Source organism: Oreochromis niloticus, linkage group LG15 (assembly GCF_001858045.2).
Source record: "Oreochromis niloticus isolate F11D_XX linkage group LG15, O_niloticus_UMD_NMBU, whole genome shotgun sequence".
In the NCBI taxonomy this organism is placed as follows: domain Eukaryota; kingdom Metazoa; phylum Chordata; class Actinopteri; order Cichliformes; family Cichlidae; genus Oreochromis; species Oreochromis niloticus.
The window spans coordinates 32639934-32667063 of NC_031980.2; the positions used below are offsets into that span (position 1 = coordinate 32639934).

The window sequence follows — 27130 nt, forward strand, 5'->3', positions numbered from 1 at the left end:
TTTATCGTTAACTCGGTTTTCCTGGGTCTTTTCACGTGTGTTATGAATAAATCTTCTTTTTTTCGGTACCGGTACTAGTTTTATTTTGTTGTATTTATCCGCGACACCTTAAAGGCCGGTCCGTGAAAATATTGTCGGGCATAAACCGGTCCGTGGTGCAAAAAAGGTTGGGGACCGCTGCTCTAACCTATAAAACCACCTTAAGAATTAACATAAAACATACAGTCTGAATATTTCAGTTTTCAGACTGAAAGAATGCTTTTTGTAAAACAAAGATGAGGTTGTAAGAGGTCTAATGACTGAATCCTGAGCTACACTGCTCACTGGTTTAGCAGCGAGCCCTGCGTAACATTCATTCAGGACAAATAAACCACTGAGGAGTGATGACACTGACACAGAAAGAGAAGACACAGTGTAAGACTAATCAACCCATATACAGCTGGTGAAATAAGTACTGAACGTCGCCAATTTTTGAAGTAAATCTATTTCTAAAGGTGCTACCGGCATGAAATTCTCACCAGATGTCAGTAACAACCCATCCAATCCACACATGCAAATAAATCAAACCACAGATGACAATAAATTAAGTTAATAATAAATTAAGTGTAATAATGAGAAATGACAAGGAAAAAGTACTGAAAGTGAGACGCAAAAGGCAAAAGTCATGACATCAGCTGAAATCAGTCATTAGTAATTTGCCACTTAGTGCAAATGAATATCAGCTGGTTCAGTTCTAACTGATGGCCTATAAAATGTGTCTCATTACCAAGCTGTCATACAAGAAACATCTCATGATGGGTAAAACCAATGAGATCTGTCAAGACCTTCACATGCTTGTTGCTGCTGAACATGCTGATGGGATTGTTACAGAAGAATTTTTAAACTACTGACGGTTCCAGTGAGCACTGTTGGGGCCATAATCGTGAAGTGGAAAGGACATAATTTCACCACAAACCAGTCACAACCAGCGGCTCTTTGCAAGACTTCAGACAGAGGAGCGAAAAGGATGATCAGAAGAGTTCTTGCCCAAGGACACAACGACCGAGACTGCCCGAGCCGGGGCTCGAACCGGCAACCTTCCAATTACAAGGCGAACTCCCAACTCTTGAGCCACGATCGCCCCCGTGGATGCACTCATCCACGATGGCCTACATGCATCCTTTTTTTTAACAAAGTATTAAATCCATTTCAGTAACCGTGTTCAGCACTTTTTCCTCTGTGTAATTTCTCATTATCACACAAAACATAATTTGTGGACATCTATTGTTTGATATGGTATGGTATAGTTTTACTGTCATCTGGTGAGGATTTGAGCCGCACCTTTAGAAATTTATTTGCTTATAAAACTGATGCTTTCTATACTTATTTTAGTTGCTGTGAAGGGTAAAGAGTTATAGATGAAAGAGCTGAGCAAGGCACCGAAGTCATTACCACAAAGGACCTTCGGTTGTTTCTTTTAAAGCTTCTACTCTGTTTTTCTCAGACAGTAACATTTCAGTCCACTTCTCCACTGCCGTTTTCTTACTGATGGACTTTAAAGTGCTCATTTGTTCATGTCCCTGTGAAGACTTTGCAGCATTCAAATGATGATACAGAGGGGAAGATGAAGCTTTTGTTTGTCTTTGGTCCGCTCGTTTAGTGCCAGTCCGCTTCATAGCGTGCTCTCCTCTGAGTTGCCGCCGACTATAAAGAGAACAGAGGGATCTTTGCTGGAACTCTCTGCTCTGCGTTTCGACCCACGAGATTTACCTGATTCTCCCTGAACACCGCTGTTACTGCCGTCTGATTCAGTGCTGGCCCTGCGGCTCACATTAGCCACCTCCCGGGCCATTTCCTCTGGCTGTGGTATTGCGCGCATTGCTGCAGAGCCAGATTTGCCTTTGCTAGATTTTTCTTTTTTCGGCTTACCCGCCTTTGCCTTGCTGTCAGATGATTTCCCAGGCAGGTGTGGACTTTTGCTTGGTTGAGGAGGAACGATTGGTGGTTGTGGTTTATTGATGGGAGGATTAACTCTGTGCTCGGGTGCGTTTGGCTGTACTGTCCCGTTGCTGACGACCACATCTGTGAGGCAGTCGTCATCAGTCTGATCCTTGGCAAAGTTGACAAACACCTACAAAAGGTAAGGAGCTTTAGTATCACTGAGACTTATTCTTTCTTTACTGACCCAAGTCTTATTTAATTATGACCAAGCTTTAAAGTGGGATTTGGCAGACTGGCCCTCACCTGGTCCAGCGTGGTCTGTGAAATGGAGAAATCAACGATGTCCAGCTCCTCGTAGTTGTTTGCCAGCACGTCGAAGACGCGAGCAAGGCAGCAGGCGTGCGACGGTAGCTGGTACTGCAGCACATTCTGGTGCCGCTCCTTCAGCTCAATATTGGGAAAACACTCCTTCATGTAGGCGCTGACGGGACACGAGTCAGGGTCCGATTTGGTGTCTGCCAAACGAAGGATGATGGTGTATCCATTACCGAACCTGAAAGACGGGAAGGAACAAAGCACGTGATTCACCTTCTGTTTGGAAAGGGACAAGGCTATTTGTGGTACTTTTTTCAGTATTAAGTCATGCACTTTCAGCCTGTCTAATGTAGACAACACACCAGACATTAAATCAGGGAGAAGTGCAGCGTTTCGTAGAGGTAAGTGGATATTGTTTAGCTGGTATCGGATCGTATGCCTATATTTGCTGTATTGCACAGCACTAGCGTTTGGTTACCTGTTCTTCAGGTGCTGCACAGACCCAAGACACCGAAACCTGCCGTTGACCATGATGGCCATCCTGGTGCAAAGTGCCTCGCACTCCTCCATGCTGACAATACAAACATTTAGAGACAGCAGTAAATATTTTGCCTTTACAATACAAAACTCCATCGGGAATGAAATAAAGCTGAACCGATTGGTACCTGTGTGAGGTTAGCACTACAGCTCTTCCCTCTTTGGTGACACTGAGGATGCAGTTCCACAAAAATCTTTTGGCTTTTGGGTCCATGCCAGTGGTGGGCTCATCCTGACAAAAGGTGGTGGGGGAGCATAGAGGAAATATGGAGTGAGATGTAAGTTAGGAATATTTTAAGGATGAAGGTCATTCAATAATAACCGCATCATCTCTCCTATTAAGCTGAATCATCACCAGGAATATGACAGGTGGAGACCCGATGAGGGAGATAGCTGTGGAGAGTTTCCTCTTGTTGCCCCCGCTGTAGCCTCCAGCCTCCTGATCTGCATACTGAGTAAGCCCCAGCTTCTTCACACCCCACTGCGCCACCTGAAGAACAGCAGAGAAACTGCTGCCTGTACTTCACCTCTTGAAATAACATTTAAAGATGACGAAACCTAGATTTTTACGATGGCCAGCATATCTTCCTTCATAAAACTCTAGCTTGGGAATTTTACACCACCTTAGAGACGAACTCCTCTGGCACCCCTCGCAGGCGGGCGTACAGCTCCAGATGTTCCCGACCTGTGAGCAGGTCGCTGATGGCATCGAACTGTGGGCAGTAACCCATCAGCTGGTGGACCTGCTCCATTTCTGTCAGCACACTGAGAGCAGAGAAATAGCTCATGCAATGTCTGTGGTTTGGTACAATAGTAGTTCTGTAGGGGCTGAAGTCACTGCAGCAGACACGCTTTGTACCTGTGCTGGCTGAGGAAAGCCTCTCCATGAGTGACAGGTGTATCTCCAGTCAGCATCCGAAATGTTGAAGTCTTCCCAGCTCCGTTGACCCCAAGCAGCCCAAAACACTGGACGGCAGAGAAATAAGAGCAGCATGCTACAAACATCTCTATTTATATACACACAGTTCAGTTATTAAGTCATAAGATAACAGAAGCTTTTATTAGCAGAAGCAACTATAGAAAAAGTAGAAGGTCCATTACTAGTAACGATGGTATTTTTAGAAACTGCATGTGAAAGTATAAATAGCAGTTACAGTGGTGAAAAGCAGTACCTGAAGTTGCATTTACAACATCATAAAACAGTCCCTGTGATAATGTGGCTGTAACTACATGGATAAAGAACACAGAGCTGATAGCCAAAGGTGGTGTGTGTGTCTTCACAATCACTGGTGCGCAGATCCCTCACCTCGCTGCGAGGAATCCCGAGGCAAAGACGGTCTACGGCTGGCTTTCTGCCAGCTTTATAAACCTGAACAACAAGAAGCTTATTTGTTACACTTTTAAGCTGAAATTCACAACTCACAGTGTCAGTGTAGGAGGAGGACAGCTCATCAGTGAGAGTCTCTCGAATGAAAAACATTTAGCTGCAGTAGAGTTAATTAGTGACCTAAACAAGTTCAGCGTTTCCATTTTCCTGCACGTTGTACCTTGCTCAGGTCGATCATGGTGAGGATGTCTGAGTGTGCTTTCCCACTTTTGACCCTCTCTCTCTCTCTCGCAACATCCTCATCCTCTGGACCAAGAGGAGGCAACTCAGGCTTAGTCCACCAAGGCCTGAACAAACACACAAGCAACCAATCACCAACTCACAGATACCACTTTTATTTGCTTTCAGAATTTTTATCCATTAATCTGACACACTTGCACGGCAACAATAAGAGGAAGGAAAAGGGAAACAACTTGAGAAACAAGAGTGCAGAGAAGGTTAAAAATAGAGATTTTTACCTGTAGCGGATGAAGAATTTGTACTGAAGGAGTATGGTAAAGATGAAGAAGACAACACCTTCTACTGCCATTGCAAAAAGGTTCTTTCCTACAAAGTCCCACTGAAGGGGGTCCAGGCTTGGTTTGGTACCTGGAGGAGAGACATTACATATGTATTTCTATACCTTTCTATACTTATACATCTATATTTAGTCTTTGTAAGAGCAAATAACTCTTTTGAGGCTGACTAATATGTACCCAGTCTTTTGAAGGCATCCACCATGGCCTGGTTTTTGGCCATGTCGATAAGTCCTCGTCCCAAACAGAAATGAGGGAAGATTAAAAACACCTTCTTCAGGATTCTGTTCACCTCGTTCAGATACTGGAAAGACAAAATCATTCACATATGATGGATTAGTTAAAGGTGCATTAAACAAAATTATGTTTCTACTGCAGAGAAATATTTTAAGGAACATTTCATTAGTTAAGAAAATGTAAAACAAGAGGGTTAAAAGCATAGTTACTGTTAATTACATATATTTATGCCTTACTTATTCCTAGAACACAGGTGAAGAAGTAATTGAACTTCACGCCTGCGCAAAATTTACCTCATCTACAAACAGCTCCAGGACGAAGGTGGCGATGCTGCCGTTGATTCCAATGAAGAGGTTGATGGAGGTCAAAAATACATAAGCTGTGCTTGGGACAGTGAACACAAAGGATGCTGGGTACATAAGAGGGGTTATGGACCACCCGTAGAACAGGAGGAGCAGGATAAGAGCGGGCAGGTTGGTCTCAGAAACGTATGACTGCTGCTGGAAACTGATGAAAATCAGCACCACCATGATAGCAGGAATGGTGTAGTTTAACTGGAAACAAAGAAAAAAGGAAAACTATCCTGAGTCTGGATTTTTATCTAGTCAAGTATGTGATGATAGTCTAAAGGCCTTTACACACCTGACATGTAAATATTTCGTGTTAAAAATGTTTCTGGGACAATTCTCAATGCACCTATTCATGCTCAGTAATTTCCCTGGACATTTATTTTTTCATACTGAGCTTGACTTTTCTGATTTCTTTGTGTCTGAATAAACAGCATTGATCAATCTGACCACTGCATTTGGCAACAAGAGCGCTCGTAGCTCAAAACATGTATTGGATCCACAAACAGTAAAATAATACTATTTTACTTCAGACACACAGCTAGACGCTTCTCCAGCTCAATCAGGTCTCTGAACTTCTGTCTCTGCTTCCTCAGATGTGGAAGCCAACGAGAGCTCAAACTGTCCCACCGACATCCTGAAATGTGTGCGAAAGCACCGTGATACAGCTGCAACTCCTGGATCAAACCCCGAAATCTCAGTTTCTTCCTTTTCTTGTTCAGAAACATCCGGACCAGCTCATCATCGCTCAATGCTGTGTGTAATGGTCTTTACAGTGACAGTACCCTTTACAGTAGTAAATGGATTGATGAAACTTCCTGACTTACACTGATGCATACAACTGTGTCTGAGTGAGGACAGTTAACTTCTTCTATCTCGAGCTGTACTGACCATGTCCCAAGTAAAATTGGCCAGCCAGTAGAGAATCGGTTTGACCCCGCTGACAAACTGCAGGTGTTTAGCTTTGCTGACTCGCTCCTCGATCAGAAAAAGGACGAAACTGGCCGGCACGAAGGACATGGCAAAGATCACACAGATGGAAACCAGGACATCCACCGATGTAGTCATCCTGAAGGAGAAAGCAGAGAAAAACACATCAGAGGACTGTGGACCTCTTTATTTACAATAAATAAATAAATAATAAATATTTTTTTACAACAGTACACAGAGTTTAAATCCACTCTAATCTTCCCCTCACATAAACAGAACTAATACAACGAGCACAAGAGCCAAACTGGTGAACTTGAACTCTCCACAGCAGTGAACTAACATGGCTACTTCGGTGAGCTGCTCCTTGGTGAGGTTGAGTGGGTGATTGTAGGCAGTGATGCCGTGCTTCCTCCTCTCAGGACCTGGTGGCAGACTCGCTCTCAGCAGGCCGTTGTTCATCACATTGACAAATGACACCATGGCGTGCCAGCCTTTGTTGTTGTACCACACCTGAGCACAGAAAAGAGAGCGTTTGAGCTGACACAAATATCTGGACGCATCACCTACATCGCTTTCTTTAAAGTCTGTGGAAAAACAAACAGAAGACACAAAGACGAATAAAAAGACGTTCATTTACCTTCACATTGTTTTCACTGTTCAGCCCTCCTAAGACCTCTGGGAGTCTGTGCAGCAGGTTTCCCAGTGAACTGTTCTGTGATGAAGCAAAAAGCACAATCTCAGTGTTGACTGCTTTAATGGGGAATCATGTGGTATGGGGGAGGGTGGGTAAGGGTTTTTATTGTTATTAGCCGGTGCTCTGGTCAGGACTAGCTTTTCCTGGCACCAGCAGTAGAACTTCCAGCCCTTTTAAATATTTTACTTCCATTTTCCCTGCTATTCTCTCTGTAAAGGTAGAAAAAGGAATTAGTCTTATTAAAGCACTCATCTTAAGGCTCTCTGTACCTGTGGGACTCGGAAACGAGTCCTGATGGCCATGACCGAGTCTTGGAGATATTGGGTTTGAGATACAGCTCTACCTCCGAAGGAGAAGCCTCCGTATCTGTGATACATTTTAGAAATAATACAAAGGTGGTTCAACCGAGTTCATGTAAACCAGTACAAAGCATTTAAAGAAATATCACAGTTAAATAGAGCAGATATTTTGTATATAAGTGTAATAACAGCTTACCTGAATTCATTCACCCACTTCTTGGTTTTTAGGCTATTAAAGGCAGAGAGAGAGAGACAAGCAATCACAGAGTTACAATCATGATGGAAAAATGCAAATCAGTCAAAGTTTATGAAGACATTTATGAATACTGTGAAGTGTTCGGTCAATTGGGATCAAAATAAATGATAGCTATATGTATATTTTTATTGTATTGAGTTAATGAAGTACCTTTTCTTAAGGATTTGAGAGTAGGTCTTCACCAGGTAATCTGAGATGTTATAACTTGTCAGATTTTGCAGGATGTCTCCAGTCGGCCTTTTAATCTGAAAAATAAAAAACTGCAATGGGTCAGTTGAAAGCACTGGGGTCCAGTACAGTACAGACATAGTCTACAGTATTTAACGAAAACAAACATTTCATGACAAAAATTCAGATAATGTTGGTTCTGTTACGAGTTAACTGGTGATATTTTCTGATGGTGCAGAGATCGGATCACTGATCACTGTGTTACAGTAAATCAGTCCTGATTGATCCCGCGCTGACCTGTGGAGGCGGAAGCCCTCCAGCACCCTCAGGACACTCGGGGAGCATTCGGTAGACGTCTTCTGTGCTGCACTGACATTCAGGTGAGGGTCTGTCTCTGCTCCAGTTGCCTCTGCTGAACATGTCCCAGGTAGAGTAAGATAACTGTGGCCTCATGAATAAACCACCCCGCCCAGCTTCACACTGAGGATCCCTGCAGGGAGAAGACAGTTTTGGTGTCATAGTCATCGATGTGCAGTGAAAATATTAAAAAAAGTATGCAGATTTACTCAAATCTATGTTTACTTATAGAGAGATGCAATTTCAGCTGAATGCCACTGGAGGTTTTATATTGTCTAACCACTCTGTAACCAAACTAAAACCGACACTTTCTGAAAACCTGAGGAAAACGTGCAAACATTTTAGCCACAGCAGTAATATCTGTGTAAGGAAAATAAATATTTTCTGGTGCCTAATACACTGTATTTAACATCATGATGTCTCAGCACCACAAGTCCTTCTATCTTTACTACTGCCTCCATAAATACCACTGAAACCAGTTCAATGGGATGATCTTACGTCATGTTGTCCTCCTTTTCCATGCACTTGGTACCAAATCCAGGCTGGTCAAGGAGAGCTTCAAGCAGATTCTCCATTGCTGGGTTTCCAGGATCATCGTTGCTGTGAATATAAAAACAGAGATGAAAGAATTCCTCAATAATATGCTCAATAACAGAAACAAAATGCCGAGAGAGCTTTTGTAGGCAGTTACGACTCATTGTGGGGTACCTGAAGAAGGTGTACTGCTCGCCGTACATCCAGGGATGCAACTGCAGGGCAGGGTACTTCCCAAAAGGAGGAACAATAAGGCTGAAGAGCAGGGCGATCAGCACAAATACAGCAGGGAGAACGATCTGAGGCACAAATCGAGACGTCCTTAAAGATATCCGTCTATGTTTCAGAATAACTATCATTCTGCAACATATAGCTAATGACAAGCTGCTAATTTCAAAGAAAAAGGCATAGCGATAGAAGTGGGTGGATATTTTAGTCAGCTGCTGACAGATAGTCTAACCTGGGCAAAGATTCCCCGACGGCTCCTCCGAGCGTAAAGCCAGCGTTTGATGAAGAGCGCTCTCAGCTGCTGCCATGTCAGCCACCAGCCGGTTGCAGGCACCCCACCGTGGCCATCGCCATTCAGCAGGTCTGTCTCCTGAGGTTCTGCTGACAAGAAAAACACAATGTGAGAACCTGGACAGTTAATGTACATTTAACTGACAAATACTTGGACCTAGACACGTCCATGGATACAGAGGCAAAATAAACCAGAGAAAAAAACTGAAATGTCATAATTTACGTCTACTTTTTTTGCATTTCACTTATATTCTACTGAAAAAAATCAATCTCATCTAATAATTATTTTCAGCCAGTTGTGAGCTGAGAGTACCTTTTCTATGAGGCTTTTTCCTTCCTGGCAGCATTTGGGAAACAAACAGTCACAAGGGGAAACAGAACACTTCCATGTGCATGATATGTGATATGTGTGTGAGTGTGTGCATGTACACACACACACCTGTTTCTGCTTCGTCTAGAGGATGGCCATCAGTTCCCTGTCCTGACGGCTGCTGGCTGTGGGGTGATTCAGGCTGCACCTCTGCTTCAGTGTCCACACCTGTCTCCTCTGCCACCCGCAGAAAGATCTGGAAAATACTTTAAATCTAAATCCTCCGTACATGCACAACAAGGCACTCTTTGAAAGAGTGTGAAAACGAAAACAAAGAAACAATAAATAAACCCCACAACGTTTTATTTGTGGAAAGAGTGGAAATCTACAATGTCTTAAAGGACATTTGATACTCTACTCTGTTGCAGGAGTTTCTTATAAAAACTCAGCCAAAGCAATTTTAAGTTCAAACTGAGGCATTTCCTTAACGGTGTAAGCTGCAGACAGCAGGTGGCAGTGAAGGGAGCATCCAGAAACCTTGCAAAGGAGCAAAGAGTGAGAAGGTAAATCATGCAAAGGTGACTTATCAGGCTCCTCAATCTGCTATCAGTGCTAATCGAAGGCTAATGTTAAGCCTGTTACTGGCACGGCAGCTCCACAAATATCCAGCCTTCCTGAAGAGACGGATAATACGCCATTCGATCCGTTTACTCTTACGTCACCCTTGTGGACTGTGCATTCACTATATTGATTACTGTGTAATAGGAGATTTTTTATACTAGTTTTATCACAACCAAGCACTCACTGACCTAATTTCATATTTTCCAGTGATGTAACTGGGAAATGTAACTGTAACATTGTCTCACCTCCTCCAGCGTGCTGTCTGACAGCCCGTAGCTGCTGATTCCCAGTTCAGTCAGTCTCTGGTCCAGTGCGATCAGTAGGATGGCCAGGCTGCTGTCTTTGGCGGCCGTCTGTGGCAGGTTGATCACCGCCTCACGTCTAGACTCCTGCACCAGTCTGGCACCAGGGATGTGGTGTTGAACCAGTGACAGCAAAGCTGCCAAATCTGCCATGAAGATGATGATGAATGTCATTTTAAATTGCTTCTAAAGATGATTTGAAACATGCACTCAACATTTTCAGGTGGAGTCTCTCCTGTTGTAAGCTACATACTCAAAGCTACACATAAACCCGACAAAATGCAACTTCAGACATTTAATGCAAAACAGGAGGAAGTCTACGGACACAGCCCACGACTAAATAGTTTGTAGAACCAGCTTTAACAGCAAGAAATTGAAATAACCATTTTCTATAAGACTTTATCAGTCTCTCAAATTGCTGTGGGTGAATTTTAAACCCACTTTTATTACAAAATTGCTTTAGTTCATTGATGTTTGTGTGCATTCATTTATGCACAGGTCACAGCATTTCAATCAGGTTGAGGTCTGGACTTGGCGAGTGCAAAGCCTCGATTCTTCAGTTTTTCAGCTGTTTGTTGTCCTGAGATCATTCATCCTGTTTTGACCAAGCTTTTGGTGTGATGGCCACATCCTGTGGCTTCAAAATAAGCTCAAATCATCACCCCTCCACCACTTTGCTGACAGTTGATATGAGGTGTTTGTACTGAAATGTTGTGCTTTGTTTTCGCCAAATGTGCGCTAATATCTTTGTTTCGGTCTCATCTGCAAATGATAATTGGAGTTTCTTTGCTCCAGATCAACAAACCACCAAAACGTCTGCTTTTACAGAGGTGCTCAACCTTGCTAATGATCAATTAATTTAGTGTACACTCACATGAGCTGCTATCCTCACTTCCCAGCCCGGTGTCTTCACTCAGTGATGAGTCGCTGTCCTGAAACATAGAGCAGAGAACGGTTCTTTCAGTACTCCACATTTCTGTGCTTTCTTTAAACTTATGTACAAATTATAAAAACTATATAACAGCAAGGTAATAGATAAACAATTAAAACTTTAAATTTGCTTTCATTTTTATGATGAATATAAATGAAAACAAACCTTGATGAGAGGAGGGAGCTTGTTGGAGCTGGCACTGGTGGAAATACTGAAATTACTGGGAGTGCTGGTGTCCAGTCCTTCCCTCTTCACCACAGTGAGGTAGTAGCCAGACCCCAGCTGGGATTTAAGGAAGAGCGGTGAGCCACAGCAGCACAGCTTCCCCTGAGAGATGATGGCGATCCGGTCACCTAACAACTCTGCCTCGTCCATGTAGTGGGTGGACAGGATGATGGTCCGGTCTGAGGGGGAAAGAGAGCACGTTAGTGGGATTTATTTTCTTATAAGTCTCAGAATAAAGATCTTGAAAGAAAGACAAGCATATCCAGGCTTTACAGAGATGTGGATCAAGGTTCCTTTGCTCAATTACTTCCCGTTTTATTTGTCCTGTCCTGTGTGCATTGTATTTAGTTTTACTTCTTTTGTCTTGTTTTCCCCTGATTAGTTTTAGATGTGTTCCCTGGTGTCTTCCATTGCCATCAACTACCCTAGTGTGCACTTAAATGCCATCTTTGCCTGCCTGTGTTTTTCCACCCCACTTGAATCAACAGCCTTTGTGTTTCTGCTGCTTGTTGGATTTTTATGTCTCGCCTGAATAAAGGTTAGTTTTACTGTTTATTAAGTATGCCTGCTAGTCTGCTTTTTGGTTTCATGTTTCCCACTAAACATAACAAGAAGAATGTTATCTTTAAACAAATAACCAATAAATGACCGTTTAGTTTCCTGGCTAAAATGTAATTTCTTCTTACCCTCAAACCCTGATCAGAAAACACTGTTCACAGCACCTTTGCGGTATTTGAGCAGCAGGTCCCAGATCCCTCTGCGGGAGTACGGGTCAACCCCAGCTGTAGGTTCATCCAGGACGACCACCTTTGAGCCTCCGACAAACGCTATCGCCACAGACAGCTTCCTCTGCATGCCGCCTGACAACCAGATGGAAAATTTCAAGCTTGAAAAGAAAACTGACTGAAAAACAAACCTGTTGTTTTTCATGCATAAAGTCTCACACACTGAAGTGAAACTAATAACTTTACCTGAGAGGTTTTTGGTCTGTTCGTGTCGCTTGTGCAGGAGGCCGACATCCTCCAGCAAAGTGTCCAGCTCCGCCTTCACCTCTGCTTCGGACAAACCCTTCATACAGCCATAAAACCACACATGCTCCTCTACCGTCAGCCTGAAAGAAGGAGAAAATATGAAAATATCTCTTTAATAGAAATCTGATCAAAACAGTCTACACTATAAAAAAAGGTATTCTGAACGTTGTTTCAACACGTTGCAGCTCGGGCCTTGCATGTCTCAGTAAAGGCTGTTTACTCTTCTTCCTGGCAGATGTCTTCAAGCATCTGTTAACTACCATCTTCTGGTCTCACTATCAATGTTGTATAGGGATTAAGTCTTTGGCTGGGCCACCCGAGGACAATCAGAGGCCACTTCAGCATGATGTTAGCCGTTTACTTTGGTTTACAATTGTGACGTGATAAAAGGTGACGCGTGTCACAAACATAACCCTTGGAGTTAGTTATTTAAAAATGATGCTTTTTCACATGCTCGCAAAGTCTTGTAAATGCAGTTTGACAAGGAAGTATGTTGTAGCACGCCTTTTACAGCTGCTCTATAATAACTGTTGATAATGTGCTGCAGATCTGACCAGCTTTATCTGAGGATTTTCCCAAGTCAAGTGTAAATTGTTGTCTCTTTCTAAATTATCTTCAACCACGAGTGAAAAAACAAGTTCTAAAATGCACTCAAGTACAAATTATGTAAAACCAGTTTCAATAAATTTTTACTTTTTGATTTTCAGCTAACATGAAGGGACTTATAAGTTAAAGAATTAGCCCAAACAGACAATCAGGATGTTTTTTTCTTAATAAAACTGTTTAATTTCGCTAAACAATCAGGAAAATAAATGTAATAAATTTAAAAAAAAAAAAACAAAACACAGAAGAAGCTACATGCAAGGTAAAATCAGTTGCAATCAGAGCTTGTGAGCAGGCCTTACATGTCAAACAGGACATTGTGCTGGGGACAAACTCCCAGCGTCCTCCTGATGAGGTCCATGTCATGGCGGATGTCCATCCCTTTGATGTACACGGTCCCAGAGGTGGGTGGGAACAGACCGGTCAGGACAGATCTATCAAACATCAGACACATTAAAAAATACTGACCCAACGTGCCATCTACATGAAACTACAATCACATCTCTCATTAACCATTTATTCTAATGTGATTTTAAAATTTGAAGCCGCACAGCCACAGCTTTGTTTGTAAAACCACATTTTAGTTAATGAAGCTCCAAAAATTCTGCATGTAAATTATGTTTGTGATCCACAGTCTAACTTTCAGCTAGCTGCTCTTACATGGTGGTGGTTTTGCCGGCTCCATTGTGGCCCAGGAAAGAAGTGATCTGCCCCTCATAGAACTTCAGGTTCAGGTGGTTTACGGCCAGTTTCCCCCCCTTCTTGTAGATTTTCACCAGATTTCTGATGCTTACGCCCAGAATCATGTTACTGGGTTCTGGTTCAATGTGATCTAATTACAGGTATAAAGAGGCAATATGTGAATATGCTAAGGGAAAACAGCACATTATTATGCCTTAAAACAACAAAACAAATGCAAGAACACAAAAAACAAATTGAAAAGGATTATGGGTAGCTTGAAGTCATGAAGTCTAGGCTCAACTTCAGTCTCCTTGTTTTCTAAAATCTTTTTAATTAATTGGCTTATAGTCTCATCTCATTACCTTGATTTGTACGTAATGGTCTTAAGACTGCAAATTTGCCAGAAATGTCTTTAAACTGGTATAAAGAGCCGAGCTCAAAAGTCATCACGGTGCAGGATGACAGGTTACTAAAACTCTGTCCAATAAAAAAGCACCTTATATAAACGATAAGTGACAGTAACGAGCCTTCCTTTGGGAACCTGCAGTGGAAAATGAAACAGTACCTTCATTCTGTTCTGTAGGTGCAGGGGGGATCGGCATGCCTGCTTCAAGGGGAACACCTCCCCAGTAGTTGAGCTGAAAGATGAAGTACCATGGCCTGGGGATCCCATACTCACCTGGTGTATAAAACACAAACTTATGCACACATTCATATAAAGGATAACATTACAGTGTTTAAAAAAATAGCCAGTGGTGGCTACAATGTTATGCCACTGAACCGCTTTAGTTTGTCTCTGAACTAAACACATAAAGTGAAACACACACAAAAGTTTCCAGTTTGAAACACAAGACAGAAGACCGTGGTCGTCTCACACCTTTTAACAGATAAACAGATGTAAAATATCTATAGCATAGCTAAGATAAAGCAGGAACCATCCATACCAGGAAACACTGCTTCGATGTACCAGGCAGCGATGGCATAGATGAAGGCATCCACATACAGCATAACTATGGAGACAGTGAAGCTGTATCGGTCTCCTTCCACAGGGCTGGAGTGCAGGTTGTACCACTGAATGCCCACGCCTTGCTCTTCATACTGAGAGAAATACTCGCAGCCAAAGCCAAAGGCTACAGGAGAAAGGAAACTCTGAGAGAAACAGACAGTCACATTACACCCTGTTAAATCATTGACTGACATTCATAAATAAAACTAAGCACTCTCATATAAGGGCCATGCTCATTATTAACAATTAAGGGATTCTTTTTCCATATAAAATGTTCCCTGATGACTGCACCCTATCATTTTTTCCTTACAGCTAAGATTCGGTGTGTGCTGTTGAGGTGGTCTCTCCAGGCGACACACAGGACATAAGGCAGGTAGAGTCCGAAGTAGATGAGTCCCCCGCAGGCAGCTGACAGGTTGGCCTTTGAAAAGAAGGTGCTGATGAGGAAACATTGCATGATGGTGGCAGTGGCAAAAGCTGTGAGGAAGAAAAAAATAACGGCTGGGTTGCTGTACGGCAAGATGTCGCCCCACTGCAAAAAAAAAAAAAAAAAGATGTTAGTCATCACGAGAAACTATAAAACACTTTAATACACAAATCATTTCCACTAGAAAAATTCTCTCATTACTTAAAAAAATATGACTGCAGACTTTGCAGTCATATTTTGCAATCTAGTGTGGGTGTGATGACGAATCATCATCTTGCCTTGAGCAGAGCGATGAGCAGTGCTGCAGAAACCAGGAATGGCACTATGCTGCTGATGAACCAGCTGAACCAAAGTGTCCCAGTTCCTAGACCCATGATCCTCATGGTTTCCTTCAGCCTCGCCTCCTTCTCGTACACCACACCTTTGATGATCATGGCCACAGAGTAGATCCACGCCAGTGTCATGAAGAGCGGCAGAGAGCGGTTCAGCACTCGAAGAAAACTGTGGGAAACATCACCAAAGAGGAAATGTGTGTGCTGATGTTAAACCAGTGATACACGGAAGGCTACAGCAGCAAGTGTTAAACACAAAAATATGACAATTATGAAGGTTTTCTTGAGCTGCACTCCAACAGCCCTATCAAATGAACTCGGGAACTCCCAGACACTCAACTTGTTATTACAAGAAGCTGATCTTGTTGCACTCTGATATTATACTCAGGTTCCAAAAACGGAGCCACACTCACTGTAAAATATTAAGTTGTGGTTTTTCTATAAATTGCTTAACTCTCTGTTTGGATTGTGCCTATAATTATTTTTTTGTCCATGTTTTATCTCAGCAGGTTTCTTTAGTAAAGGTACTACTAGTAGTACTACTACTAATGATTTTTCTAATACATTTAGTGTTAGTTTATAAGTTATTTTTAGTGTGGCTTGTTTGGAAGGGATGATAGCACAGAGCTGGTTTGCAAAGTTACAAGACTTCTGGAACAATGTCCTTTGGAAAGACCAAATCGGAGATGTTTGGCCATGATGCACAGGACCACATCTGGCAAAAACCAAACACAGCACATCAGCACAAACACCTTAAACCAACTGGTCAAGGTGGTGGTTTACACTTGTTTTGCAGCCACGGTGCCTGGCCACCTTGCAATCACCGAGTCGACCATGAACCCATCTCTCCACCAAAGTATTCTAGGGTCAAATGTGAAGCCATTTGCTGACAGCTAAAGCTTGGCCCAAATTGAGTTACGAGTTTATGATCCCAAGCAAAAATCTACAGAATGACTGAAAAAGAAGAGAATAAAAGTACGATTTGAAAGAGATTTTCCTCGTTGTCATGGCTTAATGTTTTCCCTCAAGGACAGCAGATTCAGCCATCTCAGAAACACAGAGACAGGGGCTGACAGGTTAAACAGAAACCTCTCAGTGCTGTTCAGATCCAGCGTAACTCTCTCTCCTCGCCTACAGCTGCTCTACACGAAAAACTCGACTATAGATCGAGAAAGTTCACAACATCCATTTACAACTGCACGCCACTCACACATCGTCCACATAGCAGGGGTATGGCATCTGCTGGACGTAGATGCCGGTAGTCTGTCGAACTCCGGTGAGCACTCGGCTCACCGCTCTCTCCACCAGGTCTTGAACATACACGAAACCACCCCAAATATAACGCATGTCACTGAAGGGGTCAGCAGCTGGACCCGGATCCCAAAACCTGAAGTTAAAACAACGAATGCTTTTAAAAGAAATCATGAAATCAAGAATTCAAGTGCTACAGAAACCTTCCTAAGAACTTCCTTGTATTCATAATGAGGCTGTTTCAGTATGGTTAGTTTAATTACACATTAATTACAGCATTATCCAGAACAAACAATAACAGCAGGAGCAGCCCTGTGTTTAACTGCTGTAAAATGTTGGTTAAAAGGAATGTGCTACTGCTGATAGTAATGAACTATAACAGGAACAGTACTTCTCAGTACCGGTCTTTGAGCTTGTTGGTGCGGGTTACATCATCAATGTCCATTCGGATCTTGTAGGTGACATGTGGGGGCAGCTCAGACGAGGAAGTGTTGGGCAGCAGGAAAACCACACCTGCCCAGAACTGCCTGTCCTCTAGTAGCTCCAGCGCTCTTTCAATCAGCTGACCCTCAGTTTCCAGCCCCTCCAGTTTGTTCAGAGAGAAGCACTGCAGGAGACGAAGGAAAACATGCAGAAGATATAAACAGACAATCACAAGGAAGGTGGAATTAGGCTTTAAGCAAACTTCACTTTTCTATTTTATCGCTCCACCATTCAGAAAAACCACAATAAATGTAGTCAGAAAACAGAAGTGGCGTGTTTTTTTTTTTAAATACAAAAATAACCAATTCTGTTGCACATATAATAAATTAAAAATAAATAACAGCAAAGGAGGAGAACCTCTGTGACTTGTGCAAGAGTGGAGATAGTTTGGTTTATGTCATTGTAGATGTCCAGCCAGGTCAGCGGTGCGCCAGGCCTCCGTGGGATATCTGGAGAGGGTGTCGACAGGAAGCGTGCGATGCGTGAAGCTGTCCAGGGCGTGTCTTCCAAACGCAGGTTAACCAGTACTGCAATCTCTGGCTGCCTTAACAAATCCTGTCTCAAACACATACACGTAGACACATTATTATGAATGCAAAAGCTGAAAAATGCTATATATTTCACTCTTTCCTCTTGTAGTGAGAGAAAGTCTGACCTGTAGCATCTTAACCTCCACACTGGTCTCCATGTAGCTCTTGATTTGTGGTCCCACCTCAAGCCAGGCTTCATTTAGCTCCTGGATAATCTGCAGGTCTTCAAATGTTTTGTTCACCTTCAGTGGAAACAAACTTAAAGTTAGCTTAAGAAGTCACGTCTGACACATCTTACAGAAGGTAATATCACTCAAGGCTTCCTTTTTAATTCAATTTTCTTTTCATATAGCGTCATATAAAAAACTTTATATTGAGAGATAAAGACCTTAAAATAACACAGGGAAAACCCCAATTATCAGACAATCCTCTATAAGCAAGCACTTGGCAAGAGTGGAGAGGAAAAACTACTTTTTAACAGGAAGAAACCTCCAGGGAGGGGTAACCACGTGCCTTGAGTGGTTGGTGTTGAGGGGAGGGAGGCAGGAACAAAAAAACACTGTGGAAATTGTTTGAATTTTGTGGACAGAAACCTAAAACGTCCTGGTCTGAAGACACCTTCTGATTATAAAACAGTGAGTATAAGATTGCTGTACCTCTTTCATAACTTCCTGGACTGCGGGAGTGTTGGGTGTGTAGAGGAGTTTTCCTATGAACAAAGGTTTGATTCCTCGCCACACAATGCGAGACAGAGGGTTGGACTCCAGTGCCTGGATCAGATTTTTACAGAAGGGAGCTACAGGAAGCAAAAAAAAACCCCAAGCAGGACAAACGTTAAACAACACATGTGTTTCTCAGTGGGGTTGTTTTGATTTAAGTGGTGCAAGTGCACCCTGATGTACAGAAGGATCAAGGCCTCTTGCCAGGTCTTGTCTGCACATATTGCCATTAACATCCTGCCATAGAAACTGCACAGCGTCTTACTTGTATTGTTGTTGTGTTCCACATTCACGTCCTCTGTGCCATTTTTGCCCAAAAAGGACTTGATGTCATTGTCTTCATACCAGTTAAGGGACGGGATGCGTTCACCGTCAAGTTCATGGTGACCGCACACGATCTTCGAAAAAGCTCTGAAACTTTCTCTGGGCATCGCTGTACGATTTTCTGGAGACAGGACACGAAGAGCCGCGCTCATGTCTGCAAAACTGGAGAGGGAGGAGATCTGAAAGAAGTGAAGGAGGAACAAAGAAGCATAGAAGAGGCAGAAATGAAGGGCGAAAGCAGGTGAGCAAGACAAATTGTAATACGACAAATAATGATGAAGGTCTGATGGTCTTAGTTGACCTCAAAGTGCAAACATGAAGCACCTCGAACTGATTATGTCAAGTGTGATTAAAATAGAGATATAGACTGAATCTAATGTGCTCTTACATCATCCAGGAGGGCAGTGAGCTCCTGGGAAACTGAGGTGACAGCCTGACTGATGACCCTGAGTTCTCCAGCGTTGGCCATTAGACGGTCTCTCTGACAGGGACAAGAGGGGGACCGTTTTACTCGTGGTGCTTTGAATTCACTAAATTTTGCGCTGGTTTCTCCATCAGCTGATGCTTACCGTGAAGAACTTGGTCAAGTCGAGCTGAGACAGGAAAAGGCGCTCAGTCTCCTGCAGCACATCAGCTGGTAAGTCACACATCTGGGTCTGAAGATCAGTCATGGCGGCTTCTCCTCCGTCCACCGTCAGCAGCTGTTCTAGGACGCTCCTATTACACACCATGTCCTTTAGCTGCATCTCCGCTACAGCCAGTGTAGTCTGGAGTGGACAAAAACATACTTTTAAGGATGTTTGGCTATCAGACAAAAACAATACAAAGGTAATAAGCTTGCTACTGACCCAACGTAAAAAATTCAGTGATGTCTTAAAGGGAAAACTAACAGTTTACATTAAAATATCATCACAAATGACCAGACTTTCCTGTAACAAGTGATAGTAACTGCTTTTCAGAACGAAATGTAACTTTGGTGGTAGCAAACACCTCAAAGACTTGTTAGTGACAGAAATCTTATTTTCATTTTGCATTATATCTTTCTTCTTCTTCTCTCTGTAATAAACTTAATTTATTCTGTATCAAATTTCCCATTGGATTGGTTTTCTATCTTTAATCCTAAAAGGGATTAACAATTTAGGCCAAAAGAGTTTTAGTTCTACGGAGCAGATAATGGGTTTATTTGTGATTTAAGTCAGTAACCAACCTGAAAATTAAGTCTAGCATTTAGCAGCGTGTCCACAGTCACAGGTGACATGCTGGCATTGGTCAGGAGGAAGGTGGAAAATGTCTCATTGGGTCTCAGGTATTGTTTTACTGGGAGATCTGCAGTGGAAATACACAGATTAAGATTACAACAAAAAATCCACAAAGCCCCACAAATCAAAGTCCAAGCTAGAATCAACACTTAACATCTAGAATAGAGCGTGCAGCTGAGTTTGCAGTATTAACACTTTAAACTTAAAGTTAGCAAAGTTCATTTGTAGTTTTTTCAGGTAGCACATGACGTCCGATAGTTTCTTCCTTTTCATATTGACGTGAAAACAACTGATTTTAACCTTATTTTGTATTTTATCAGCTTTAAAAAAATGATCTTTCCTTCTGCTGAGAGTAAAACACACAATTACAAACTCATAAAGTTAAAATGCGCTCAGCTACAGGGAGGCAGAATAGAATCAGCCCGGTTCCAGTCACTGGTTCATTATTAATGACTTTCAGGTCACAGAACAGTGCAGCAGCTTTCTCCATGTGTTTGCTTGTATGATTTCATTAAACATGAAAGCCTGCTCACATAAACTCATCGAACAAGGCTTCATAATTTGAACTTCCTTTCCTTATATTTTTGTTTTTCTTATCTAGAAATCTAAAACCGGTTCACCAAAAATAACCTTCTTTTTCTCTTTCACTTGTCTCCTGTGAGGTTTAACTAAATATTAATGTCATCCTTCCAAACAGTTACCCAGATGAAACAGTGCAGCAGGTCCTTTAAAGTAAGACCTGAGCACATGTTAATGTTTGCCTTGCTGTAGAAAAACAAAACACTGACAACCTGCTTTCATTCAGTCTCTTGTTCAACAGGGGAAGTCATGTAACTCAATATGACCGAGGCGGGGCGAAGCTAAGCGATCACTATGTGCTGCTTTCACAACAGCAATAAGACACAATCATTCAGCTATGCTTAAACCACACGTACAGATCGACTGCTGTCCGCTACTGTAACCCTAAGGCCTGCTCAGATACATCAAAGTTAATCCAATATTCCTTTCTTTGTATAAATTCTTGTTTTTTTTTCCTATTTCTTTTAAAAACAAAGAAGGTTTTTGCATTTGTGTGAAAAGCGGGAATAAAGCGCAGCTACATGTCAACCAAACTTAAAGAAAAAAACCCAAGCTAAACACTGACTTTATGTAAAGCTTCATGTTCTGCCACAATGGCTGTACTTATTCATGACTCTTTCTGGCTAATGGTGCCCATTTAAGAAAGAAATTCTAAACTGCCCCTCTTCAGAGTTTGCCCTCAGTTTAATATGTATTCCTTGGATCAGTGCTTCAACAGATTTAAACAAGCTGCAGTACTTGGCAGAGCTCCATTTCTTTGTCCCAGCTTCCGGACGCTCTCCATTAGCTTCTGAAAGCCGGCGAAGCTCTGATTACCACTGTAGGCCAGAACGGCCTGGACGTCCACTAGAAGCCGAGACAGTCTGGAGGAAAACAACAGTGAGAATGAGAGTGTGTGTGATACTTAATGACAGCAAACACTAACTTCATGTTTGTATACAGACCAAGTCTATTCAATCATATTGCCTGCTAATCCTAAATTTGCCTTACAATGATTTCTGTTGTGTACAGTACTGAACTACTGAGAAACCTCAAAAAATAATGCAAAATTGTGAGCTGTTACTTCATATTGCCTGAAGACAAGTGTTCTGATTTCCTTCTGAAAGATTTTAAAACTCTTCCTATAGGATGTGTTTATGTAAAGTCATGCAAAGTATGCACATTTTTGCAAATGAGCTGAAAGATGCAGTAACGCAGGTGAGGTTTTTCCATCTGCTTTATTTCTAAAATATACTTTTACTTACAGTTTTTCTTGTTTCAGAACACTTGTAATCAGAATACTAGTACTGTACCCTTAAAGCAATGATCCTACTCTAAACTGCACCACTCTAGGCGGCTGGCCATGTTTTTAATCTCTGATCTACCTACATGGAGTTGTTAAAGTTGCCGACTTGGCCGGGTGTCTCCCCTGGTGTCTGGCTGTGGAAGCAAGGGTTGTTGATGTTGCAGATAATGCCCTGAATCCAGGGCAAGGTCCCTGCTGATGGCAGCGCTTTGTTTGGAAAGTGACCTACAAGGAAAGGAAAGGAGATCAGCCTGAGCCACAAAACAATGAAAATACTGTGGAAGTGACCTGAAATACATCCTCCAGGTACTAGACTGAGCAATAATCCTAACATCCTATCCTAGGATTCAGCTGTGTGTTAACACAATGCCACAATCTTTCCATTAGTGGACATCCCAAATCCACCCGTTTCTTCCTGTTAAAAGTGAGTTTTCCCTTCCCACTGTCGCCAAAGTGCTTGCTCATAGGGGGTCATGTGATTGTTGGGTTTTTCTCTGTATGTATTATTGTAAGGTCTACCTTAGAATTTAAAGCGCCTTGAGGCGACGGTTGTTGTGATTTGGTGCTATATAAATAAAATTGAATTGAATTGAATTGAATTGAAGGTCTGACTAAGCAATGTTCAGAGAAATTGCAAAAACCCAAGAGCTACATCTCAGACTGTACAGGTCTCAGTTAGCGTGTTAAATGCTAACGTTCATGCTAGTGCAATTAAAAAAAAGACTGAAACAGTTTGTCTTGTTTTGGAAGGGTTGCAAGGAGAAAGCCTCTTTTCTACAAAAAGAAGATGGTGAAACAACTTAGGTTTGTAAAGTTTCATCTGAACAAACTTCAACTTCATAGGTGGTGATTTGTTAAGATCACCACCTTTATTGATGCTAAAGGTGATGAACAGCAATGGTGTGAAGAGTGTGACAAAATCTCTCCACAACCCTGAGAGAGATTCATAAATGATTACTTCAAGTTATTGCTGCTAAATGTGGACCTACAAGCTAAGGAGTCATGGGTGCGCTTAGTTTTTTACAGAACTGCATAAAGTCCTGTGACGGCCTTTCTCACATGGCTGTTTAAATATGTAAAACTTAAATGTTCAGCCTGATTGATTGTAGTCCAGTGGAGGCACTTGGAAACATTTCGTGTAGGTTTCGTGCTTGATACAGAATGTTTACTGATCCTTTGAACGTTGCAGTTACCATAAATGCCTCTGTATATTGTTCTAGTAAAATTTAAGTTCATCTGTCTTTCAGGTAAAACTTGGTCTAGTTTACATCTTCTTAAACTCAAAGTTAGTGAGATGTAACTTTATCATGCACAGACTAACTGCTCACTACACCCTGACCTGGCATGCTGTGTTTTCTTAGGTTACCAGTTATGTCACCCCATGTTTATACAGAACTAATCAAAGCAGGTCAAGAACACAAATGTGCGTGTGTGGCACAAGACTCACTCTGTGTGAGTTAATCCTCTTTAACCAGTTGGCAAAAGGCCATTTTGAAGACCTATAAGCGTGTTTGTGAAGAGACACAAATATCACAGCATCACTCACATTGGCTCTGTTTGTAAGGAGGGTGCGAATGACGGACAGAGATAAGGATGACGAAGAGGAAGAGCGGCCAGAGGAGCTCGATAATCAGCTGGATCTACACAAGAGGAGAGCATAAGAGGTGTTAACAGTAGGTCAAATGATCAGTGACCTTTACGGGTCAGGATTATGGCCAGCAAGGAAACTGACAAATAAGTGCTGTGACACTTCAGATGGTGATGTATACACAGGAAAACTGAAGAATGATCTAATGTATTGTGCAGTCTGTGTCTCGTTCATTATGCTTCCTTATAGAATCAAACAATCTTTTGCTTTTTATCCTGAGTAGTGAAGATGTGATCACCTTGTTCCTTCTGCGGTACGTGATGTTCTTCCAGAGCAGGAGGAACAGTTGTCTGAAAAACCCCATCGCTCTCAGCAGCTACCTGACCATGACGTGATCCTGGTAAAACGGTGGGGAGAAGAGGACAAGTTCATCAGGGCAACTGTGAAATGTACGCAAAGGAAAAAAGACCGACAAGAGCCAATACTGCAATCATGGACAATCATAAATACAGCAGTAAAATAAGTATTGAACACTTCACTAATGTTCTAAGTAACCTGACCAGACTGCATTTTCCTTTTATTTCACAGGCTTGTCTAAACTTTGAGGGAGCACCTGGTCATGGCCTGTTTCTGGTGAAATTATGTACCTTCCACTTCCAAATTATGGCCCCTGATATTAATTATCACTAAGTGGCAAATTACTAATGACTGATTTCAGCTGGTGTCAGGACTTTCCATGCCTTTTTGTATTTCCCCTTTTGGGTGATATAGAAAATTCTTAAAAGGAAAAAGAAGTCTCATTAATGTTAACTATGATAAATGTTATTAGTGAAGACAGACCATACAAGGTATTGAATAATCAGCTCCAATCTTATCTTAAAGACCTCATAGTACCGTATCACCTCAATGGAGCACTTCACTCTAAGACTGATGGCTTACTTGTGGTTCCCTAGGACATTTAAAAGTAGAACGTGAGACAGAGCCTAAACTTTTTTAAGATTAAAAGGCTTAAAAATGTCATTTTTGATCAATCTTAAAGTTTGTTCAGGATCAGTTGACAATAAACCCTCCCTTAGTTCTGCTGCAATAAGTCTAGGCTAGTGGGGACTTACCACCAAAATTATATAGAAAAAGTTACAGACCTAACAGCTTTACTATGTGTGTTTAGAGTAAAGGTTTTCTTCTCTGTTCACTCTGATCTGCTCAAGTCAGACAATCCCATGCTTGATCCTGAAATCCCCCTGATCCAAACAGCTTACCTGTCTCACTCTAAGGCATTCACTTTTGCTCAACCATTCGTCCAGAATATGGTCTCTTCTAGTTGTAGAAAACAACATAAAGCTGTTTAAGTAAAGCTAGAACTGCTCTGACTAATTCCCTTTGCAAACCTTACAAAACAGTCTGCATCTCTGCGCATGTCAGTGCAGGTGTAGGATGTAGTTTTTATAACCACCAAAGCCGGTGTTAACGTTTTTTTAAAAAATATATATTTTTCTTTATCTTGACCGCCAGGTTTCTCACTGGGTTGTTATTTCCTGTTTGAGAACAGGAAAACATTAGCAGGTAGCTAATGCAGTGTTGATGTAACAAGGTACAGTAACGATTCATGCTCTCATAACACAGAAACTACGCATCCACATAAGTTACAACTTTGCACTGCTTGAATGAAATTAGGTTATTCAATCAGGTATTATTTTCTTAAAGTAGACATGTAAATGAAATAAAATAAAATCAAAAGTACACTGTAACTACAGGTTTATCAACAACAATATTTAGCGGTTAAGCGTAAACTTATAAGGGCAATAGCTTAAAAAAAGCTTGAAGAAACATTAGCTTCCTTGTCTTAGCATCCTATATAGTGATGTTGCTATTGTGTACATCAGCTCATTTACGAAAACAGTAAAAAGAAACCAATTGGATTACCTCAGTGTAAAACAGATGTTAATGATTACCTCTGTGTAATAAAGCTGATTTTAAAGCTCCTCTCCGCGTTTCCTATACACCAGCGGCCGACAGCTTGACATTGACTTCCCAGTGTTTGTGATAGCAGCTGTAAGCAGCGTAAAGTTCCGCCCACACATGAAGCGGAATGGTCAAACACATTCAAAGGGGCGTGGCCATAAAAGCCGGTTAGGAATCCGATTGGTTACTGTTATAATTTCGTAACTGAAGAAAAATGGCTCATGGAAAAAAAGAGAACTGACAGGTTCGGAGCGCTTTAAGTAATATGAACCGTTCCCTTGTGTTCAAGAAGTAATTCATAAAGAAGGATATTTTTATCAATACAAGCAACAAAGCGTTGTAACTTAAGTCTGACACTATTAAAAAATTACAATTACAATTACAATTAATCATTAATAAACGGCACCAGTTCATTTTCACTAGACATTGCACTGCTGACATTTTTAAAGTGGCATACCAGTGTATAAGCATCCAATTTGTTTTATATGGAATCAGTAGCTGTTTGTAAGTCTGTAGGTGTGAGACCTGATTGACCTGAGATGCCGACCAGAGTGCAACAGGTGAAACACCCAGTAGGAGAGCACGCTCTCTACTGATGAGCGGCAGAAGACCAGCAGCAGCAGCTTCCGGTCCAGGTTATTCTTCCTCACATGGAGGAAGTGAAGCTGCTGCTGGGCCTTCTTTACCAGGGCGTTGGTGTTATGGGTCCAGATGTGATTGGCGGACGTGTGGATGCCCAGAAACCTGAAGATGAAGAAAGATCTCCATTTGTATTGAGAGGGGAGTGACCCTGTCTGTGCCTCCTGCAGTCCATTATGAGTTCTTTAGTTGGGAGCGCTGTGCCACTGCATAGGTCTGTATGTGCTGCCTTCTTGAAAGAGTTGCACCGAGACCAGACGGTTCTGGTAGCCATCAATAAAACTTCTGGCATACTTATCACTCCTCCTGGCAGAATTGGTAGAGGTGAGCTGTGTCCAAGTTTTAACAGTCTAGCTGGTGATTTGAGTTGAAGAATTTATTCCATCCACTTTCTGCAATGGACCAGTACCACTGGCAGCAAAACATGATGTTACCACCACCATGCTTGACAACTGGTAGTAGTCTTAGGTTTGAAAGCCTCACCTTTGCTCCTCTAAACAGCTCAATCTTTGTCTCATCTCACCTTAAAGCTTTTCTCCAGAAGACATTTAGCTCGTCCATGTGGGCAACTTCAAATTTAAGTTGAGCTTGAACTGTCCATGGTGATGTAAAACATGTTTCACTGTGGACACTGGCATTCCAACCATTTCTAATTCATAGCAGGCTTTGTGTCCTTTCATCTTAAAGTGGAAGGTCTTCTTACAGACCTCTGCAAAGCCAGGATACAGCCAAACAACTTGTACTTACAGTTGTTTAAACTGATGATCAAACCAGAGTGTTGTCAAACAAATCCTTAGGCTAGCAAAGAGAAACTCCTAATTGTATTTAATCACAATTGCTAACAAGAATAGGTATTGACCTTCTCAATTTATTAGACATTGTAGAACCCTACACTCCACTTCTTAAAAGATTTAAGTGGGTACGTTTATATTTGACCCTGTGTGGATCAGAGAAAATTCAAAATTCAATTCAAACTTAAAGTCATTAGAGATATAAGCTGTACAATCATTCTACTCTGGAAAAAGAA

General features: G+C 41.9%; 1 protein-coding gene and 1 long non-coding RNA gene across 6 annotated transcripts; one reads left to right on the forward strand and one right to left on the reverse strand.

The window, feature by feature from the left end:
• Positions 1-69: 69 nt before the first annotated feature.
• Positions 70-27089, reverse strand: abca7 (ATP-binding cassette, sub-family A (ABC1), member 7). Of its 5 annotated transcripts, none has more exons than XM_019346253.2 (49): positions 25455-27089; positions 23801-23899; positions 23461-23554; positions 21998-22139; positions 21368-21492; positions 19999-20117; positions 19361-19558; positions 19180-19272; positions 18733-18970; positions 18405-18544; positions 17874-17990; positions 17576-17773; positions 17137-17342; positions 16695-16871; positions 15431-15653; positions 15036-15257; positions 14664-14868; positions 14285-14398; positions 13699-13870; positions 13341-13472; positions 12376-12515; positions 12127-12264; positions 11345-11583; positions 11123-11180; positions 10192-10394; positions 9455-9581; positions 9329-9352; positions 8957-9102; positions 8671-8795; positions 8461-8562; positions 7903-8095; positions 7588-7682; positions 7378-7410; positions 7152-7248; positions 6826-6900; positions 6529-6698; positions 6150-6327; positions 5205-5465; positions 4855-4978; positions 4618-4747; positions 4320-4446; positions 4079-4141; positions 3632-3738; positions 3396-3537; positions 3128-3262; positions 2901-3004; positions 2714-2806; positions 2224-2473; positions 70-2110 (listed from the first exon to the last, which is right to left on the reverse strand). In XM_019346253.2, the coding sequence occupies exons 2-49, from the start codon at positions 23864-23866 to the stop codon at positions 1652-1654; spliced, it is 7119 nt and encodes a 2372-aa protein (XP_019201798.1). In that variant the 5' UTR covers positions 23867-23899; positions 25455-27089; the 3' UTR covers positions 70-1651. The 5 variants fall into 5 exon arrangements, with proteins under 5 accessions (XP_019201798.1, XP_019201797.1, XP_025754603.1 ...); XM_019346252.2 differs by having other exon boundaries at positions 8957-9105; XM_025898818.1 differs by having other exon boundaries at positions 8957-9105; positions 25426-27089.
• LOC112842400 (uncharacterized) lies at positions 2480-3220 on the forward strand. The gene is made up of 3 exons (XR_003214153.1): positions 2480-2636; positions 2725-2834; positions 3116-3220. It is a non-coding gene; the product is annotated as an uncharacterized LOC112842400 (long non-coding RNA).
• Positions 27090-27130: the final 41 nt, after the last annotated feature.